The 23,103-nt window shown below is 43.0% G+C and overlaps 1 protein-coding gene across 1 annotated transcript in view; it reads right to left on the bottom strand.

Moving 5' to 3' along the window:
* The window catches only part of LOC126259760 (signal recognition particle subunit SRP72), a 57,332-nt gene extending 34,616 nt beyond the window's left edge, over positions 1 to 22,716 (bottom strand). The window contains exons 1-5 of the mRNA XM_049956760.1: positions 22,548 to 22,716; positions 22,316 to 22,433; positions 1,070 to 1,207; positions 825 to 942; positions 532 to 722 (exon numbers count right to left, since the gene is read on the bottom strand). Of these exons, the coding sequence (XP_049812717.1) occupies positions 532 to 722; positions 825 to 942; positions 1,070 to 1,207; positions 22,316 to 22,433; positions 22,548 to 22,650 (668 nt within the window). The 5' untranslated portion in view covers positions 22,651 to 22,716. The remainder of the gene's footprint in view (positions 1 to 531; positions 723 to 824; positions 943 to 1,069; positions 1,208 to 22,315; positions 22,434 to 22,547) is intronic.
* Between the last annotated feature and the right edge of the window lie 387 nt (positions 22,717 to 23,103).

Raw genomic sequence — 23,103 nt, 5'->3', positions numbered from 1 at the left:
TTGCATGAGGAGTTATAATTCAATGACCAATAATCATTAGTGTAACCTGCTGGACAAGGATGGGAAAATAAAATATTTACAGTCTTGTTTGGTTTTTTTCCCCCTCCAGGGCAGCTACTACAGTAGCAACCAATCACAGAATGATTTTGGATATTTCTTGTCTTCTCTTTTCTTCAATTTAGTCGTATTACATTGCTACTACAGATGCAAGTTGCCACAAGTAGTTGCAGATGTTGTAACACTAGTAAAGCCCAGAAAAGTGAACTCTTAACTGTTTGTTAACAGGGAGTGTATAAGTGCATACACTATGGAGGCTCAACTGTACCTGCAGCAGCACCATGCAAGAGTAAAGAACTGACCCATCACACATTTATTACATACAATCTGCACTGTTCTCAAGTAATGTTAAAGTTCTCTAAGCCTTCAGACAATGCACTACTGATTACAAAAACAGAGTTTCAAAATAAATACTTCACATAAAAACCACTAATTTACAAAGCTTCATAACAAAAATCAATTAAAGCTACTTACTTAATAATTCCCAGTTCATCCTCAATATCTTCTTCCGATGCACCATCATCCTCTAGAGATTCCCTACAAAGTTTTTCTGCAATTTTAAGCTTCTTTTCTGCTTCCTGATATTGTCCTCTGCTAATCAGCTGGCAAGCAGCATTATATGACAGCTCATATGTATGCTCACGAAGTTGAGGTACATCTCTTTTCTGAGAGTAAAAAAACAAAAATCTCAATGCGGAATAAGATAGTCTTATTTAAGTCACTGCCATTTAGAAAATAACTTAGACATAAAAGTGGCTTTTACTTACAGGATCTTCCACACACAGGTTAGAAATTACAGCTGATAAGTTAGCTTCTCTTTCATCTTCATAATCATCATTACTATTTTTGATAATATCTCGATAGACATCAAAACATTCTTCATACCTACACAGAACATAAGCGGCTCAGTATAATCCTTAATGAACTTCATGTTTGTGTTAAATACTACTTTTGAAATCATTAGTTACTTTCATTCATTATTAGAAACAAAGTCAAAACCAATTTCACTCACTTTTCAAGCCTATAGAGAATTTGAGCTTTAAGCTCTTTCAATTTAAGTGAGAGGTTTGAACATGAATTAACTGTCTTCAGAGCTTCATGCGTCTGGTTTAAGCGATACTGGCAGTAAGCCTTCTCAAAAATTAAGTTCCTGCAAAGAAAAACAATATGTTTGTTTATATTCTGGAGATGCTCTTCCAGTTTTTGAAACTACTTAGGAATAATTACAGCATCATGAAAGTCTTAAAACATTTACATTTATACATATAGGATCACCAGATTCATAGCTAACTTCAGTTTGAAGCAGAATCCTTGAACATATTCTCAGTGTGAATATACTAAACTCTCTTGAGACTGAAAAGCTTATGTCCAAGAACCAGTTTGGTATTAGAAAGCATCCCTCACATGAAATTCAGCTTGCCCTTTTCTCACATGACATACTGGGAACTGTGGATGAAGGGCAACAGGCAGATTCCATATTTCTAGATTTCTGGAAAGCATTTGACATGGTGCTCAACTGCAGGCTGTTAATGAAGGTACGACCATATGGAATGGCTTCAAGACTTCGTACGTAATAAAACCCAGTACGTTGTCCTCAATGGTGAGTGTTCATCAGTGACAAGGGTACCATCAGGAGCGCCCCGGGGAAGTGTGATAAAACTGCTGCTGTTCTCTATAGACACAAATGATCTGGCAGGCAGGAAGGGCAGTAATCTGCAGTTGTTTGTTGATGATGTTGTGGTGTACTGTAAGCTGTCAAATTTGAGTGACTGTAGGAAGATACAAGATGACTTAGACAAAATTTCTAGTTGATGTGATGAATGGCAGCTAGCTCTAAACTGTGGAAAAATGTAAGTGAACGAGTAGGAAGAACAGACTTGTTTGTAATGTCCTGCTTGACACAATCAACTCATTTAAATATCTGGGCGTAACATTACAAAGCGATAGAAAATGGTATGAGCATGTGAGAACTGTGGTAGCGAAGGTGAATGGTCAACTTCAGTTTACTGGGGGAATTTTAGGAAAGATTGGTTCACCTGTAAAGGAGACCACATATAGGATGGTGGAACATATTCTTGAGTACTTCTTGAGTGTTTGGGATCCGTACCAGGTTGGATTGAAGGAAGACACTGAAGCAATTAAGAGGCGGACTGCTAGTTTTCTTACCGGTAGGTTCGAAAAACACAAAAGTGTTATGGAGATGCCCTGGAAACTCAAATTGGAATCCCTGGAGGGAAGGTGACGTTCTTTTCTAGGAACATTATTGAAAAAATTTAGAGAACTGGCATTTGAAGCTGACTGCCACACAATTCTTCTGCTGCCAACATACATTGTGTTTAAGGACCACAGAGATAAGTTAGGAGAAATTAGGGCTCATAGGGAGGTATATAGCCGGTCATTTTTCCCTCGTGCTGTTTGTGAGTGGAATAGGAAAGGAAATGACTAGTAATGATACAGGGTACCCTCTGCAATGTAGCATACAGTGGCTTGCAGAGTATCTATGTAGACGTAGATATACCACTATTTAAGAATTGTTACAGCATACTTTCAAGATTTTTAGATGAAACTTACTTTACATTCTCTAATATTAAAATTGCTGCCCATCATCATCAAAATGATAGAAAAAATGTAATCTCTAAGTGGGCTACAATTCAATCAATGCCTGGCAATATTGGATAATTTTGCCTATGAAAAGTCTTCGTAAATGATCAGATGATTAAAGTCAATAGGTTGAAACACAAATATATTTTTCTTAATGGTAGACTGAAACCTCCTCAGTGGCCCATAATTTTTGTCGCATTCCAACTCCATCATATGCATATCCTACCCTATTGGAGGTAGAGCCATCTGTGAAAGCAGCCATGTCATATCAGCTCTGCTATAATTTTAGACCAGCCTTTTATGTAGGCATGATCATAAACCAGGTGTCAAAAACCAGATGAATGGCTACCACAACAATGTGGCCAAGACCAGATTTGACCATCCAGTGGCAGAAAACAATGCTGAGCACAACATGCTTAACTTCTACAGCCATTTCTCAATCCATGCCTCTGGATTCTAGCCCCTCTAAACCAGCTTCTCTGAATTAGATAACTGGGAATCGTCCTTACAACACGTTCTTCAACCCAACAACCCTCCTATCCTCAGTTTCCAATAGACAACAGCACACTTTCACCCAATTAGTAACCACTCCCAGTTCACTCCATTCCTCAGGTGCCCCACACAAGTCTTCCTGGCAGTTACAGGGTGAGCTGACTGGTGTCACATTCCCAAACCTCTGCCATCTCTGCTCAGCAACATGCTCAATCTGATTTATGAGCCAATAGATTGGTCAATGCCTTAACTTTGTAGTGGGTGGTTACCTTTAATCCTTCAATAGCTGAACTAATTTAGTTATGCAACAAAAAGTTTATACCAATTTACACACATCAAAATTAGGGCATGGGAAAATTACAAAAACCACATAAATGAATCAAAAATATAGGTAAGGAAGTGGTGTGTCACTGCTGTTATCTATGCTGTTGTGTTCAAAAGATTAGTGTGATGTAGCTGCCTACACTAGTCTGTATTGTGTAAGCCTCTTCATCGTATGTAATTACTGCAACCTTACACACACACACACACACACACACACACACACACACACACACACACACACACACACACACACAGACTTCTCTCCATTACCAAACTGACAGTTCCTTGATGCATCAGATGTGTCCTATCAACAGATCCCTTTTTTTAGTCTGGTTGTGCCAGAATTTTTTTTTTTTTTTCCCCAACTCAATCCAGTACCTTCCAAATAACAGACAAATGGAAAGATACGAACTCACCTGGTGCGACAATTGATAAAAAGGTGTTACTGTTAACATTTTTATTTGCAGAGGATCAGATACCAATGACTGAAAGTGTAGGTGATTTAGAAAGGTCTGCATATAAATTTCAAAACTACCCGCAAAGAATAATAGAAAGAGTAAAAATATCAGTCAATAATCAAATAACAGGTGATTTATATATTTATGTAGCCATACTTCACAATTTGCAAACACAATAATTGTGGAGAAGAATTTAATGAAGTGTAAAAAATGAAGTGGAATATAAAAACTTAAGTAAACAAATGAGGAAAGAAATACAAATCAGATTTCATGATGTGATCTCAAAATCAGCACTTCTATATGGGAATGAAAGAGTCAGAATAAACAGCACATGGGTAACATGCTTAGGTTCCCTGAGCAATAAAAATATTTACACATTCTGGGTGGGACAATTTTCTCAGCACACTATTTACAGTACGTGTGAGAGTAGTTTGAAAAGTTCTCGGAATCACCACCAGAGGTCAGCACTAGCGCAACGAGTTGTTCACGTGAAATTCATTGGACTGTTCCCTGTTAACATGTGCCACATCAGTGCTCTTGGAAGACAGCTGTGGTGGTGACATGGCTCTGTTGTTCCCGCGTAGTGATTTGCAAAGATGGGAGGAAAAAAATGGGAGACTCTGCTCCTTCATATTCAACTGTTGCCAAGTGGACAAATGAATTTAAATTTGGTCGGGGGAGCTCAGATGATGATCAATGCAGTGGTAAGCCAAGATGTGTCACTACTCCAGAAATCATTGCAAAAGTGCACAAAATGGTCATGGAAGATTGCCGATTGAAATTGTGTGAAATTTCTTAAGCTTGCCAGATGTCATGTGAAAGGATATATCACATTTTAACTGAAGAATCAGAAACAAAAAAATTATCTTCAGGATGGGTGTTACGACTCTTGACGCTGGATCAAAAACGCACGAGAATGGACATATCTGAACAATGTTTGGCCAATTTTAGGAGAAACGAAAAAGATTTTTTTGCACCGGTTTGTGACCAATGATGAAACTTGGGTGCACTACTATACCCCAGAGACAAAACGACAGTCAAAGCAGTGGAAACATGTTGATTCTCCACCACCAAAGAAAGCACAGACAATCCCTTCGTCAGGAAAGGTCATGACATCAATGTTCTGGGATGCGAAAGGGATTCTGTTTGTAGATTATCTCCCCACTGGGCAAAACATTACTGGAATATGCTATGCTAACCTCCTGGACAAATTGCAACGAAAGATACAAAAAAAAGGCCAGGTTTCGCAAGGAAGAAAGACCTCTTCCATCAAGACAACATGCGCCCGCATACATGTTCCGTCACCATCGCAAAATTACACAAACTAAGGTATGAATTGTTGCCACACCTGCCTTATTCACCTGATATGGCTCCGTCAGACTTCCATCTCTTCCTGAAATCGAAAATTTTTCTTGGTGGAGGAAGATTCACTTCATTGATAGCCAGAGTTGACAACTATTTTGCAGGCCTGGAGGAAACTCATTTTTGAGATGGGATCAAGGCACTGGAACATTGTTGGATCAAGTGCATTAATCTACAAGGAGACTACATTGAAAAATAAAAAAAATTCAGTGATGTAAGTACTTTTTTCTATTCCGCTCTGAGAACTTCTCAAACCACCCTCTTAATCAGGAAATACTGAACGAAATTAAAGTCTGCCTTCATTAAAAATAAATAGGAACACTGAATATTTATTTGTCCTACTGCAATTTTTGCTCTAATCCCATGAAACTGACTTAAATTAGTTCATTGGTTGGTTTGTGGGAGTGAAGGGACCAGACTACTAGGGCCATCGGTGCCTTTTTCCATGAACTTGAAACCCCCACAAGGAATAAAAACAAACAATGGAGATGACAAGAGACAACACAGGACAAGAAAGACACAGACAGAGACCAGACAAAAGGAATTAAAATCACACCGAGTGTGACAGTGGTTGGCCCGACCACAGGGGGAGGGGGGGGGGGGGAAGGGAAAAGCCAACCACCAAGAAACACACTAAAAACCCCAGTCTAAAATTGTAGGCCGAATGCTAGACTCAACACAAAGAAAAAAAGGACAAACACTTAGAGCAAGCGATAAAAACTCCCTGCACGAATAAAACTCAAAACTAAATCTGCCATCGCAACGTCATCTGATAAAAGTGCAGGAAGCATATCAGGCAGCGCAAACGTTTGAGTGGAGTTAAAAGTGGGCAGTCCAACAAGATGTGGACCACAGTCAAAGCTGACCTCGCGGCGCAATAAATAGCTGTGCATTATCCAGGTGTGGTCAATGCGCAGCCAGCAGGGGACAACTGAACCCTTGCAAGAGATCCGCAAGGAGGAGCGCCATGCACCAGTAGCCTCCTTGATGGCCTGAAGTTTGTTGGATGAAGGCAGGGCACCCCATTCTTCACCCCAGGTGCGAAGTACCTTCTGCCGCAAAACTGACCTGAGGTCACTCTCCGCAAGGCCAATCTCCAAGGCTGGTGCACCGACAGCCTTTTTGGCCAGCGTGTCAGCATGTTCATTTCCCGGGATGCCTACATGATCCGGGGTCCACACAAAGACCACAGAATGGCCTCAACGGGCAAGAGTATGGAGGGACTCCTGGATACCCATCACCAGATGAGCGTGAGGGAAACACTGGTCGATAGCTCGTAAACCGCTCAGGGAGTCACTACAGATAACTAAGGACTCACCTGAGCAGGAGCGGATATACTCTAGCGCACGAGAGGTGGCGACCTGCTCGGCATTGAAAACACTGCTGCCAGCCATCAATGAGTGTTGTTCATAATGATCCCTTAGAGTAAGAGCATAACTGACACGACTAGCAACCATCAAACCATCAGTACAGACAATGTTAGAGCCTTGAAACACGACAAGGATTGAAAAAAAGCAGCGGCGGAGGGCCTCAGGAGGGACTGAGTCCTTCAGGCCCTGTGCCAAATTGAGCTGAAGGCATTGGCAGGGCACACAAAAAGAGGTGGAAGATGGAAAACCTCAAGCCCAGAGAGAAGAGCTCTGACGCGAAGCGTGATCGTACACACTGACTGGGGCCGCCGTTCTGGAAGATGGACGACCAACTGAGGGAACACGAGACGATAATTGGGATGCCTGGGCAAGCTACAAACATGTGTAGCATAAGCAGCCAGTAATCGCTGGTGCCAGAACCGCAGTGGAGGGACACATGCCTCCACAAGTATGCTGTTGACAGGGCTTGTCCGGAAAGCTCCAGTGGCCAGTCGGATCCCGCTGTGAAGGATGGGGGTCCAGCAACTGCAATGTGGAAGGTGATGCCGAACCATTAGCCAGGCTCTCATATAATCTAGACGGGACTGAATTAACGCCTGGTACAGCCGTAGAAGGGTAAACCGTTCGGCGCCCCAGCTGGTGTGACTCAAGCAATGAAGAGCGTTAAGATGCCTCCAGCACGTTTGTTTAAGCTGCCGACTATGAGGCAGCCAAGTCAACCGGGTATCGAATACCAATCCCAAAACTGACGCGTCTCCACCACAGCAAGAGGTTCGCCATCAAGATAAAGCCATGGCTCAGGGTGAACGGTGTGTCACTGGCAGAAATGCATAACACAGGTCTTGGCAGCTGAAAACTGGAAGTCATGCGCTACAGCCCCAAGGCTGTGCCTTTTCGACAGCACCCTGCAGCTGCTGTTCAGCAGTCACATTGCCAGTGGAGCTATAGTATAGGCAGAAGTCATCAGGATACAAGGAAGATCAGACAGACATTCCCACCACCACAGCGAGCCCATTAATTGCAATCAAAAAGAGGCAGACACTTAAGACAGATCCTTGCGGTATCCCATTCTCCTGAACTCGGGAGGAACTATGGGAGGCCACAACTTGCACACAGAAGGAACGAAGCGACAGAAAATTTTGTATGAAAATCAGGAGCGGACCCCGAAGATCCCAACCATGAAGTGTAGAGAGGATGAGATGTCGCCATGTCGTATCGTATGCCTTCTGCATGTCAAAAAAGACAGTGAACAGATGCTGACAGCGGGCAAAGGCTGTATGGATGACAGACTCCAGGCACACCAGATTATCGGGGGCAGAACGGCCCTTACGGAATCCACCCTGAGACGGAGCCAGAAGGCCCCCGAGACTCAAGTAGCCAACTCAACCTCTGGCTCACCATGCGTTCGAGCAACTTGCAAACAACGTTGGTGAAGCTAATGGGGTGGTAGCTGTCCACCTCCAGTGGGTTCTCACCAAGTTTCAACATGGGAATTACGACACTTTCCTGCCATTGCGACAGGGACTCACCCTCAACCCAGGTACGATTGAAAAGGTCTAGGAGGCGTCACTGGCAGTCCACCGAGAGGTGCTTGAGCATCTGACAGTGGATGCAATCTGGCCCGGGAGCCGTATCAGGGCAAGCGGCTAGGGCACTTTGGAATTCCCACTCACTGAACTGAGCATTTTACAACACAGGGTGGTGTGTGTGAAATCAAAGGCTCCGAAGTTCCAACCGCTCCTTCAGGGAGCGGAAGGCCAGTGGGTAATTCACAGAAACTGAGCAAAATGCTCCACTAAGCGGTTTGCAATTGTGTCGGAGTCAGTACAGACTGCTCTATTCAGTGAAAGCACAGGTATGCTGACAGGGGTCTGATAGTATAGTCATAGTCGCCTAATCTTGGCCCAAACCTGCGATGGAGAGGTGCGTAGGCGATGGTGGAGACATACCTTTCCCAGTACTCCTGCTTGCATTGGTGAATGAGGCAGCAGGCTCGCGCACGGAGCCGTTTAAAGGCGATGAGTTGTTCCTATGAGGGATGCTGCCTGTGACGCTGGAGTGCCTGCCTGTGAGCTTTAATTGACTCAGCGATCTCGGGCGACCACCAAGGCACAGTCCTCCGCTGAGAGGACCCAGAAGTACAGGGAATGGCAGATTCTGCAGCAGTAACGATGCTAGTGGTGACTGAGTGAACAACCGCATCAATGGCGTCATTGGAAAGAGGCTCAATAGTGACAGTGGAGGTGAACAAGTCCCAGTCAGCCTTATTATTCATAGCCCATCTGCAGGGGCGCCCAGGAGAGTGACGCTATGGCAATGACAGAAAGATCGGAAAGTGGTCACCACTGCACAAGTCGTCATGCACACTACATTGGACAGATGGTAATAGGCTAGGGCTGCAGACTGAAAGGTCGATGGCAGAGTATGTGCCATGCGCCGCACTGAAAAGTGTGAAGACACCATTATTTAAAAGAGAAAGGTCGAGCTGAGCCAATACTTGCTCAACGATGCTGCCTCAGCCTGTTGCCACTGATCCACCCCAGAGGATTATGGGTGTTGAAGTTGCCCAGTAACAGAAAAGGAGGTGGCAATTGGGCTATCAGCGCAGCCAGGACATGCAGCGGGACATCACCATCCGGTGGAAGATAGAGACTGCAGAGTGTTACAGCCTGAGGCATACATACCCGAACAGCAACAGCCTCTAAAGGTGTTTGTAGAGGGACAGACTCGCTGTAAAGGCAGTGAAGGACGTAGATGCAGATGCCACCAGATACCCTCTCATAAGCTGCCCGGTTCCTATAATAACCCCGGTAGCCACTTAAATTAGTAATCAAAATAAACGGTAGAATTTTCAGCCTTGGGTACATTTTAATTTATTTGAACTGATAACTAGTTTGGCTTTAGGGGATCACCACATCTTAAAGAAGCAGAGGATATGTAGTCATGAACTCAGTCAATGAGACCTCATTAAATAATTACTTAACAGCTTTTGAATGGGGAACCACTCTGATGTGCCCCTTTCCCTCCCCTCCTAACTTCAGTGGACTCATTTTAGATTCAGTCAAATCAGGTTTATTTTTCTTCATTTTTTCTGTAACATCAATTGTTTTCTTCTTTTCTAAGTCAATATTCTCAATCTGTGTCACACATGACTGCAACTGGACAAACTTTTTCCAAATAACATGTTTAACAACTTCTATAAAATCTCTTACTTTTAGGACTTGTTATCTGTTTGAAAATCTGTTGTATCAACAGACAGCTTCAACTCTGAATATGTTGAAGTAACAATAATGAGCCTGGCTATTCTTTCTTAAGGAAAACAATTTTGAAATTGGGATAAATTCTCTTCAAACAAAGCAACACCCATTTACTTCAATTTCTGAAACCCTCGCAAAGGAACATTTCAAATGGTTCCCACCACATTAAAAAATGAAATCTTCAGTTACCAACAATGTGTGTGTAGGATTTTAGTTTATTCCATACAGCTCTTCCCACAGTGCCTCCAATGCCATCCACAGCAACTTTGTCATGTGACATGGTGAAGACATTCTATTCATTGGATAGCATTGAAAGTTCTGTGATGCAAGGCATGTTGGTGAGACTGTAGTTATCTTTAAACTGGGCAGCAAACTTATCTGAAAATTTCATTATCATGATTCAGTTAATGCACATGAATGATGACAGTCATCAAAACAACTATCATAGAGTCCACACTACATATTTTCCATGGTTTAGCTTGTCAATGAGAAATGTGAATAACGGGTCTTCATGTGTCTAAGCAAATACTGTGAACAGTGCTACCAGATCATGTGACCAATGAGCAATCTGAACTTCATTTTGACACATAAGGAGTTAATTTTCATGAAGTCAATTTGCAGCATTTAGCACTTGATTCTACATACAATCATTCAATAGAACAAGGCTGTCTGTCCAAGAGGGCACTAAAATGGAAAGTGATGTAATTAAGACTGCAATACGAAATTCTATGTTCTGAAAATAAGGGAGCACAACACAGTTCCTACAAGATAGATAGATAAATGAGGCAGAATTAAATAACAAACCAAACTGTCCAATAAAAAAAAGCCTACAGACCTGACAAGATTCACATTATATTCTATATTGAATATGTAGAAAAACTGACACTGGTGTCAGTTTACCATAAGTCACTGGAACAACTGCATGTGCTATGTGACTAGAAAGAGGTACAGGTCATTCATATAGATAAGAACGGCCATTATTTCAAGCAGTCATGACAATTTTTCGTAGGTTTGTGAAAGACTGTGTTTTAAGTTAAGTGTTCCATACAATTACAGTAAACAGTATTGGTAAAAACTATGAAAATTTTCTATATGTAAGGGAAAAACATTTCCTGAGATGTGACATATTTTGTGTGTGTTGGGAACAGCCAGTACTCAGTGGTATAGATTTTCTTCCTGTTGATGTTCATTTCTTATTAGTTTTGTGTTTCTGTATTTAATCCTCTGGCCATGGTGCAGTTGCTAGACACATAGCCTTCAACTGTCCTTCATCAGCCACTCTATGCATACTGTTTGAAGTTGTTCCGTCATCAGAACAAGATTAGCAATTCCATGGAGTGTGTACAAAATAAACAGTGAAATGGAGCTCTATTAGTCCACAGGGGAAATGACATAGTATTCTTCCACAGTTTAGCCAATGGCTTTAATTGGTGTTGTAAACAAGTGTATCACTGAAATAGATACAGACTTCAAGAATGTCTATATTACATATATAAGCAGCTTGCAGCAAAGGTTCCATGCAGTCCACAGACTTCATTTAAATGCACCAGAAAAGGAGTTACTGCACTACAATAATAATAATGTGGAAAATAGGATTAGTGGCAAACAAATGCAAATTACAGTGTCTAGCGTCAGTTGTAAACAAAAAAATCATCAGTCTGACGCAGATTACAAAGTGGTTTAAACTGCATAGGACAGAGTTTGATGAACCACAGTTTTTAACAAGGTCCACAAGTTAACTCACTCACTGATAGCCACCAGAAAATAAAAGCCCCACACAACAAAGTCACTGCAGATTTTTTTATGGTAAATGCAGTATTACAAATGCTGATGGACGAAGAACTAGAAATCGTTTTAACTAAAGTGTAAATGCCCCAATTTTATTGTATTACACCATGATGTTCAATCACTTAAGAATAGAACTACTACGTCAGAAGCACTACTCCAGTATAAACTGAATATAGACATAATCTGCTTTACTGAACATTGGCTACAGGACAATGAAGTATAATTAGCTTCAATAGCAACATACATATTAGCAAGTTGTTTTAGCAGAGAGTTCTCAAAATATGGTTTTTACTGCTATCTCAAACACTATATTGACCCAATCGCAAAAAGACTAAGAACTTCACTATTAAATCACCGGAACTTAATTTCATGATTATTAAACATATGCACAGCACCCAGTGGCAATCTGCCAGTCCTCAGAACTCAGCAAGTTTATTTTATTTTAAGGGGCCAGATGCCCTTTTTGCTGCCGCAGTTGTCACTCAGTTAAGGGAGTGCTCACCACCAGTATGTCAAATGTGTAAAATTTGTTCTCCGTGTGATCAAATTTTAAGTGTGAAATTTAAAACCTTCCCAGCATATACATTGTTCCAGAAATTTTAAGGAACGTATTTTAACTGTTTGTGTATTGTATTTTCTGAGATGAGAACTGGGGACCAACCCAGCATTTACCTAAATGAGCATGGGAAACCACATAAAAACCACACACATGTCATTATTATGCAACACACATTCAATCCTGCTCTGGCTCACATTCCTGTCTCACAAGCTGGAGCAATGTACGTTACATCATACGAGTGGGACATTATTTCAAAAGGCAGCAGTGCTACAAATGCATTGATAAATATGACCACAACACAGTCTTCTTTTTCTTTTCTCATTTGTGCCACATCAGTGCAGGATTGACATGGTTATTAACTGATTCGGCACAGTTAATTTAAAGGTTCCTGTCACCACCCTGTTACCCCCTGGGATGGAATACATGTATCCCAACTGCCTGCATATAGCATTATTCATGTGGAAGTGAGTGAAAGTTTTCTAAATGTTTACAAATGATGTAGCTAAGGTAGGACTTTGGTACCAGTATGGTATTAACCTAGTGGGATGTGGGAAACTACCTGAAAGCCACATCCAGGCTGGCAGGCACAAAACTGACCCTCACTGTTAAGCTGCCAGGTGGATTCTATCTGAGACCAGCACACCTCCCTGCCCTGTAAGCGAAGCTTTAACATACACAGCTATGCAGGGTGCAGGGGGAGGAGGGAGGGTCTATCACATTCAATATGATCCACAACACACACTGCCCAACCAAATTAACAGAATGTACAAATTCCACTACTGATCAATATTCATCACAGACACAAACTACAAATTCACAAGCAGAGTACTGAGCATTTGTTATAGTGATATGTTTAAAGAGAACACGTAGCAGCAGTTGCATAAAAGTACTTGAAAAAAGAACTTCCTCTGAAAAAAAAATCAGAATTTTTAATTTCTTACTGGCTAGGGGAAACTGGGAAAGCATTTCCAATCATAACAATGTTGACAGCATGTGCATAAAGTTTTCAGAATGTCTTCCTTCTTATTTTAATGTAACAATTCTAATCTAAGTAAGAAAACATTAGAACTCGTGGCAACACTTACGTGCCATGACATATCTGGTGCGCAAAAACTCTTTGGGCCAAGGCGGCCATTATGTTCTGTCTATCTGATACTTTTGATGTTTAATGACGTATATCTGAAGTGCGACAATAAATGTGCTCACTGTTTTAACAAGTGGGTCGACGGGTTGTTATTTATAACGATAAGGACCCAAACCACCCACAGTTTGTGACACTCTTCCTGTGTTCTACCTGAGTTCAATAACAATTGTCATGTGGCCTACGCAACGAGGTGTACCGCCGTACGATTTCTACAGTCAGAATCCGACCGTGCCACCCACCTGCACTAGGCATGGACTCTATACATCTAACATTTCGAGGCCCTCCGACCTGCGAGTGGATTGCAGTACCACAACAATCACAGACAATGCATACGTACCGTCCGCCATCTTGCCTCAAGATCATTCTTTCGAACATACAGGACAAAGTGTGAAAAGAGATCCGGACATTCCACCGCTAACGTCACACGCTCAGGGGTGCGCAACCCCCCCTCAGAACTTTGCACCAACTTTCAGAGCAGGGCCACTACACGGCCGCTACATCATCCACGCCGCGAATTGGTTCCACACCTGGCTACGCACAGCCTCAATTTTCTGATCAAACTGAACAGTGTATAGTGAATGTGACCTCTCCTAGTACCTCGACCACTTTTCTTTTGCTAGACATCAGACAGCAATAACGACCAATCCGAGGGGTGTAGCAGTTTACGGGGCCCGGGCCTACCCCCCCCCCCCCCCGGCAGATGCCATATTTACTGCTCCCACACCTGTGGCTCTTACACACCCAGTGGTCATGGATTCCAAACCAACTAAGTTACCTAACCTGCTGACTTTTGCAAAAATGCAGCCCAACACATGATTCGCGTTAGTCAACTCTATTTTTGCCGCCACAGGCATTGATTCAGAAGAATCACGCTTCATGTGTTTGGTGGGACATTTGCATGACCATTTGGATTTGATTAGTGACATTGTGATCAGCCTGCCGCCTTCACTGAAATATACGAACGCGAAAAGACTCATTTGTGAAAGACTTTCTCGAGCTCCAGATGAGATTATTCATCATATCATTCACGAGGAACACCTGCTGACCTCACCTCATCCGGACTTTGGCGACGACTCCACGCCCTCGCACCTGTGGATTTGCTATCCGATACAGTGTTATGGTTGATGTGGCTTGTCAAAATGCCGGAAGCATTAAAACTACAGCTCCTGCCGCTCACCAACAGCACTTTGGATGAGAAGCTTTCGGTCGCGGATCGAGCTTTCAGGATTATTAACAGGCGAGCGCACAGCATGAAGAGGGGGGGTAGTGATCTCAACAGCACGCCACCCCCCGTTCCCCCTCCAGGATTCGTGCAAGCTCGCTTCCTCAGCGCTCACGCTACAACAGTGGTGACATCTGCCCGCCATCGCGAGGAACCAGATACAGCCTCCACGACATCTGCAATGACAACTGACACCGCACTGCAGCGCTCCACAATGGACACAGCCAACACCAGGAGTTCTACATCACCCCGGCCTAATGCAGCCTGGCCGCTCTGTTGGTTCCACGCCAACTTCAGCAACGCGGCCAGGAAATGTCGCAGCCCTTGCGTGGTGGGAAACACAGCTCGCGAGGCGCCATAGGCGCAGCATTGCACGCACAGGAAAAAAGACGCCTTACAGCAGCAACAGCATCTAACACGGTAAGCACCAACGGTTGTCTATTCGCTCTTGATAATGGAGATGATACGAGTGTAATACCCCCAGCTCTCGCACCTACTGTGTTAACTTCCTCGCCCAAACTGTTACGCGCAGCTAATGACTCTCATATCAAAGTGTCAGGTATGGCTCCTTTTAACGCTCAAACTGTCAAAAGACTTGAAGTTTTCGTGTACTTTTCATGTGGCACAGGTGACTTGTCCGGTCTTAGGCATTCTTTCAGCGACACCACAAATTTTCGCTAGACATTCCGTGAAGTACACTAGTCCACCAACCTTCGCAAAAGACTATCGCCCTTATGGCCACTGCGTCTGTATCACCCATTCGGTCAACAAACATTGACATTTCACTATTGCAGTGCTCTTCTTGCGGCCAAGTTAACTAGTAAAAGTTGCGACATGCTACTACAATGACAAGAAATCAGTGAACTCAAGCAAACACAGGCCAAGCTCACCTCCCTTATCAAGCTTACCAAACAGACATTACAGAGCATGAAATCCGAACTTGCCTCACTTCGAGGTATTCGCTCTTCGAACAAACCGGCGTGCGCTCAAATCATTGACTCATTGCACAAGTGTTCGAATGCTAACTACGCACCCCCCGCGCATAGCATGTTATCAATCCAAAGTGGCACATTTTACAAACTCAATATGACTGAGGGCCCTCCAGACAGACACCAAACGCAACGCCTGAATCCATACAAACTCAGAGCGGCGAAAGCAATCATCTCGGACCTATTAAAAGCAGGCATTGTATGCCCATCCTCCAGTGACTGGTCGTTGCCAATTCATCTCACACCGAAGAAGGATGGTTCCTACAGACTCTGTGGCGACTATAGACGTCTCCATGACCGCACAATCATGGACAATTATCCAGTACCGAACATTCAGGACTTCGCTTCTCAGTTGGCAGGCGCTAAAATTTTCAGTGCGGTAGACTGTGAGAAAGCGTATCACCAAATACCAATGTACGAACAAGATATCCTTAAAACCGCCATCACCACACCCTCCGGCCTCTTCAAATACGTTTACATGCCTTACAGATTGAAAAACGCCGCCCAAACCTGGCAGAGGTTCTTAGACACAGTGTTATGACCCCTACCTTTCTGCTACACGTACCTGGATGACATTTTGATCTTTTCTTCCTCTCAGGAGGAAGATGAGCTTCACATCCGGGCGCTGTTTGACACTTAATCCCACAATGTGATTGTCAACAAAGACAAATGCAAACAGACAGGATTCTGTTGTTTTTTTGGGACACACAGTTTCAGCCGATGGTATCCGGTCCACACAAGAGAAAATGGACATTATCAAACAGCTAGTGATACCAGAAACATACCATGAACTCCGCCGGTTATTAGGAATGATCAATTTTTTCCTCCGCCACATCCCAAGAGCTGCCGAACTACAGGTCCCACTCACAGACACACTGTGCGGGCTGCAAACATCAGGCGACAGGCGCGTGCCATGGACAGAGGTAATGCGTGCGTCTTTCAAAAAACTGAAAACCGCACTCACGGAAGCCATCACGCTTGCCCATCCACACCTGGATGCAACACTTTTGCTCACCATGGACGCTAGCGAAATATCTATTGGCGCAGTACTTCAACAACACAGAGGAGAGGTGGTGCAACGTCTTAATTTCTTTTCAAAAAAACTTTCTCCCTCTCAGTGCAAATGGTTCGCTTTCAACAGAGAGCTCTTAGCTGTCTACGAAGCCATTAGATATTTCCACGAAGACATCGAGGGACGCTCCCTCATGATCTTTACAGACCACAAACCTCTCGCCCAAGCACACTCAAACCCTCCAACCGACCCACCTCCTAGGAGGTTCCGTTATTTCGACCTCATTTCACAATGCACAACTAATGTACAATACGTTCGAGGATCCGACAACATAGCCGCTGATAATTTCTCCAAGATCTCGGGCATATCTTCCTCAATCGACTTCGACGCTCTTGCTCGAGCGCAAACAAATGATGACTCCTTGGCGAGCCTTTTATCTGACTATAACCACACTCTGCGCCTGGCGTGTAAGACGCTTCCCGGCACACGCTCGGAGCTATGGTGTGACACTTCCACTGGCGTGCCACGTCCCCTTCTCTTTGCGTCGCTCGGTGTTTGATGCACTGCACAGTCTCGCGCACCCGAGCATTTGCGCAACTATGCGCATCATCGCCGAGCGTTTCGTATGGCCTTCGCTTCGCAAAGATTGTTGCGACTAGTGTCGCACTTTTATTTCGTGCCAGTGGTCCAAAGTCGGACGCCACTGCATGCCCCCCCTCAGGTGTCTTCCACTCTCCTTCTGGCAGACTCCACCACATCCACATCGACATTGTCGGCCCCCTTCCCCAGGTGGATGGTTACCGATACTTGCTTGCTTTTATCGACAGAACAACTAGATCAGTCGAGGCAACCCCTCTAGCCGATATTTCGGCCGAAACAGTCGCCAACGCTGTCCTCTCCACATGGGTCGCATGTTTCAGCTGCCCCGAAACCATTACTACAGACCAAGGCTGTCAATTCGAGGCTGTCCTTTTCACAAAAATGTGCGAGCTCTTCGGCATCAGGCGCATTCGCACGACAGCCTACCATCCGCAATCAAACTGCTTAGTGGAACGATGGCACCACACATTAAAGACAGCGCTAATGTCCCATGAGGAACGGTGGTTACACGCCCTCCCGTGGGTACTGCTAGGCCTCCCTTCTGTATATAAAGATGACTTGCAGATCTCGGTGGTCGAACTGCTCTATGGCGAGCCGTTGACCCTACCAGCCGAGTTTGTAGAGCTTTCACCGCTCCAAGATACCATCGAATACCCCGTGCTAATCGATAACATACGACAGACGATATGAGCGCAGAGAGCACCCGCTCCGAAAGCACACACTCCACCTAAAACATTCGTGCACCAGCAGTTGGCCGCTTGTGAAGCTGTGATGCTTAGGGACGATACAGTGCACGCCGCCCTGCAACCCCCATACACAGGCCCTTACAGGGTACTTAGGCGCTCGTCTAATACATTCGACATCTGTATCAAAGGCAAACCCTCGACAGTGTCAGTGTCAGTGTCAGTGTCTCGACTCAATCCGGCGTGGGTCACCGCAGACAACGCCTCCAGTGACCCGACGCCACCGACCACATCGGACGACGACTCCACACCGCTGCCTCCTCAAGGGACGACACGCGGGCCACGCCCCCTTCCCCAACACCGGGAACCCTCACTGGGCAGAGTCCGGGGTCCACACCCTTCACCCCCACCCTCTCCTGCTACGCCTGTCACACACTTCTCACCCGACATTCAACAACCCACTACTGTCTCCATCGACGTCTCACCCTTTTCACCATCTGACATCTGTATAACTACCACAAATAATTCTCTTAGTCATCCCCCCCACTCTGCCGACGATGAAACCTTCCAACTTTCCGTTCTCCACTCCTCACCGATCCCCAATTCCTTAGATCCTTCCCTCATTCAATCTTTCATTGGCGCCATGGGGACACTGTACATGTTGTACCACGTGTCTCCGTCTATTCCCCCCACCCCCTGTCACCTCACAACCCAGTCGCCGCATACTCCCACTGGTGTGGCACTGTGATTACGTTTTTCCTTCCAAAAGGGCTCGAAACCCGGCCCCACCCCACCCAGTTCCCCCTCCGGACGAAGACGGCGCGACACCTGCACCCTCCCCCCACAACAGCCAGAGCCTCATGCTCCACTGCAGAGGGGGGAGGGGGGGGGGGAAGGCTCTGTGGCAACACTGATGTGCCATAACATCTCTGGGCGCAAAAACTCTTTGGGCCAAGGTGGCCATTATGTTCTGTCTATGTGATACTTTCAATGTGTAATGACGTATATCTGAAGTGTGACAATAAATGTGCTCATTGTTTTTACAAGTGGATCGACGAGTTGTTATTTATAATGATAAGGACCCAAAACCACCCACAAACCTATGAAAAATAAGCAATGGGCAACTAAAGGCACAAAAATTTACAGTGTGAGAACATTTTCTACATTTTTGTTGTAAAAAATTGAGTTGTCCAAGACTTTGCAGAATATTCTAAAGCCTAAAAAAGAATCAGTGGTACAGAAGTCCATCAGGGCATTGGCTACAAACCAGCCTGTTCCACTATTCACCTGGCTGTGTCAGATATGCATGTGTGTGTACCATCTACCTACCTACTCGTCGTCCGCAAACATTACATTTTTTGAAATTATTCCCCAATAGTGCCACCTTTTAGCTTGCATTTTTTTCTGTAGTGCTGCTGAGTCGAGTGGGCTGTTACTGCCACTTACCCGTATGTTTTACTGCAACTTTGTTCAATAGTTCCATGTTTTGGAGGGGGGATTTTTACTTTTCTTGAATTGTAATGCATAACTGACCCTTCTCATTCTTAACCTACTTTCAGCTTCGATACATAACTGATGATGACAGTAGCTGATATATCATAATAAATGAAAATACATTATGTGATGATCTAGATCATATATTTCATAAGAAATCATAATGTTTACACTCATTCAATGAATCTATTACCTTGTATTTAATAGAATATAATGGAGAATCTTGATTAAAGAAGGAAACAATCATTCCTTGCAGAGATGTAATACTTTAATAGAAACTACATAGATGTCTGGACCAGTACCAAAGTTAAGCTCAATTTGTTCAGTAAAGCTGCAAACAAGAAAATGTACATGATGCAATTTGATACACTGACATTTTTGGTTGGTTAATTAGAATAAATGATTCACGTGCAACAACCAGAAGGATACAAGGATAACACTGGTGAAGCTGGCAGGCTGAAATGGGAATTTGTATGGTCTCACACAAGCTCAAAGATGTTAACAAGCATTTCAGTGCTTTTCAGTTATCAGCAGTATCATGGAAACTTAACATTTTGATGATGTAATGAATATAAGTCAGAAAGCACATGCGAAGAATTCACTGAAACATTCATTTATTGAAGAATGCAAATGATAAAAAACCACATACTCAGAAAACAAAAGTTGGAGTTACTGCTCAGAAGCAATTCGAAATATGGTGTGTATATATGTGGAGACCTGACCTTGTCTAAAGTGTAAACTTACTTTCAAAATCACGTAACTCTGCAACCTTAAAGGATATATTATGCTGAAATAAATACGCCAATATATTGTTGGTTGTACTGACAATTTCTCTTCTAAATATGAGTAGTGGAAAATTAAAATACCGATCACAGAAAAGGAAGGCTGTGTGGAGGAAACACACAGAATCACTTTATTAAGGAAAGGTGCTTTAAGAAGCTATGGAAAGGGAAGAAGTGGATAAAGAAGACATGGGGCATGCAAGACTGCTAGTAGAATTTCACAGAACAGTAAAAATAATATGCCCAAACCATCACACTTGGAATAGATGACATTCCCTCAGAGTTATTAAATTGTCTGGGATACCCACCAACAACAAAACTGGCCTATATTTATAAATATGTAGTCCTAGAAAAGACGTTTGTTAATGCTGACTGGCAAACACTTTTAAATTATGAAACTGTCAAGGAAAATTTGGAGCAGGAGGGTGCTGCTATATACAACTTATACAGGAACTGCAGTGAACATAGTTGCATCCCATCCCCGTTTTCAATCTGTACATACAACAAGCAGTAAGGGAAACTATGTACAAAACTGGACATAGAATTAAACTACAGAGAACTTTTAGGTTTGCCAATGACACTTTAATTCTGTCAGACTGCAGAGGATTTAGATCATGTGAATGGAATGGATATTGCCTGGAAAGGAGGTGATAAGATGGAACAACAATATGAAAGTGCTACCAAAGAAGCGTATTTGAATGAAGACACGTGGTGCTAAGAGAATTATATTGGGAAATGCGATATGGGAAGTAGTGGATGGTTTTTTGATATTTAGGCACGAGAATACTGATGGCAGAAGTAAAGAGTGTATAAAATCCTGATTAGAATAGAGGAATGTGTTAACACTGAATATAAATTTAAGTGTTAGAATGTCTTCTGTGAAGGTATTTGTCTGGGTTGTAGCCTTACATACAACTGATACATAGGCGACTAGAGGAGACAGAGTTTTAAATGTGGTGTTACAGAAGAATATTGAAGATCAGATGTGTGGATTAAATAACTAATTAAGAGCTACTGAATCAGATTATGAAAAAGACGAATTTATGGTACAACATAAGAGAAGGGACTGCTTGGTATGATACATTCTGAGGCATCAAGAAATACTCAGTTTGGTAATTTAGTAAGCAAGCAGTTTTGAGTGAGTGTAGCTGTGTAGAGATGAAGAAACTTCCACAGGACAGATTAGCAGTGAGAGGTCCTTTATACCTGTCTTAAGACTGAAAACACTAAGTCCAGGTGTTGAAATCACTCAGTGCCAGTTAAGTTATTTCAGAGTTCAGCAAAACAAAAGGCATCGCTTCTATATTTACCACTGAGGCTGCAAATTATTTTGTAAAGAAAAATCCTAAGGCTGAGAAACAGATGGACTACGAGAGGTAATTGGTTCAATATACTTCAACCCAAGGTCAACTGGTACCCATCTTTCAGAAACCTCTGAGACCATGATTTTTAAGGCTCTTCAATGAACCACTTAGCTTCCACAGGCTCTGTATATATTACAGTTATTCGTTGATTTGACAAAAACTCATTAAAAAGGCTATATTGCAATACTCAGAACCTAATGGAAGTCCTGCAACTGTTTAATACATTTCCCATAAATAAATCAATACAGTACAAATACTGGGGTCATTGCTACATTCTTTCTCCGAATATAAAAGTTCAAAAAAACGAGCACCAGCCTTCTATTTCTAAAGTTAATTGTGAAGTGTGCTGTGAGCATAACAAAATAACAGTTTGGTATACACAAGCTTGTACCTTAAGCTACATCTTGCATCTCGGTATGCTGAATATGGAAGTGAAAATAACAGTAAACATTTAACTGCCAAAACTGGTAAAACTATATGCGAAGGGAAGAGGGAGAAAACAATGGCACTAATGGTCCCATGACATTACTTGATAAGACCATTTTGATAGTTCACTTTTATGGGGAAACTATTCCGCTGGATCTGTCCCTTTGCTATAGCTCCAGTAGACCTGATTAAATTTGTAAATTAATTTCCTCCCTCAGAAATACAGGTACACATCGTATATACGTTCAATTTCGTTCCCCTGACACATTTCAATGCTTAACGATAGCAAGAACACAGAATTAGAATGGTGTCAATTAACTGAATTACTTACGAAGAGAGGTTACTTTGGTTAGTGATTGCTTTCAAACCCTCTTGAAACTTGTCAAGTTTAATGAAGCACACGACCTTGCAATGAAAGGCTTTTTCTTCGCCTGGGGCGTGTTGCAAGACTGTGGAAATTAAACACAACAAATATAAGACACACTGTACAGCGAGTCCATATGGTTATTAAGTGAAAGGTCGGCTCAAAGTAACAAAAGAGGTGGCTAATACAGGTATCTTACTTTTATTAGCAGACTTCAGAGCTCTTTCATATTCTCCATTCTGCGCAAAGCGATTCAACTCAGCATACTGAGTACTTAGATTTACTTCCTTCGCTGATGCCATTTCGGCAATGCCGCTTTCAGAGCAGACACGTACACATCTTTGCTTCTGTCACAGGAAGCACTCCACAGATCAGTGATGCAATATGACAATCCACTTTGTGGGTTCATCTTTACCGATGACTATTTAAAATCACAAATTGTACTGGAAGATAAAGCAGAAAAAGGTTTCGTTGCATGTACTGTTGATCGTCGGTGGCAGCAAACTGCGATCCCAAGGAAATATACCTAACACAGATTAGACGTTAGGTGCATCTGAAGATGGGGCTGGTATTCGTGAAATCGATAGCGCAATAAAGAAATGAAAAATCATCCGTGTAGCCAGAGGTTAGTTTATTTATCATTTCAAGAATTAAAACTACTGAGATCAGCAGCTCCAGCAAAAAAGATGAACAAGCAGGGCTCTAACAGATATACGTATATCGCACAGGAAATACAGTGAAGCTACTGAACAATG

The sequence above is a fragment of the Schistocerca nitens genome, chromosome 5 (assembly GCF_023898315.1).
Source record: "Schistocerca nitens isolate TAMUIC-IGC-003100 chromosome 5, iqSchNite1.1, whole genome shotgun sequence".
Taxonomy (NCBI): Eukaryota; Metazoa; Arthropoda; class Insecta; order Orthoptera; family Acrididae; genus Schistocerca; species Schistocerca nitens.
This window is presented reverse-complemented; position numbering and strand designations above follow the sequence as displayed.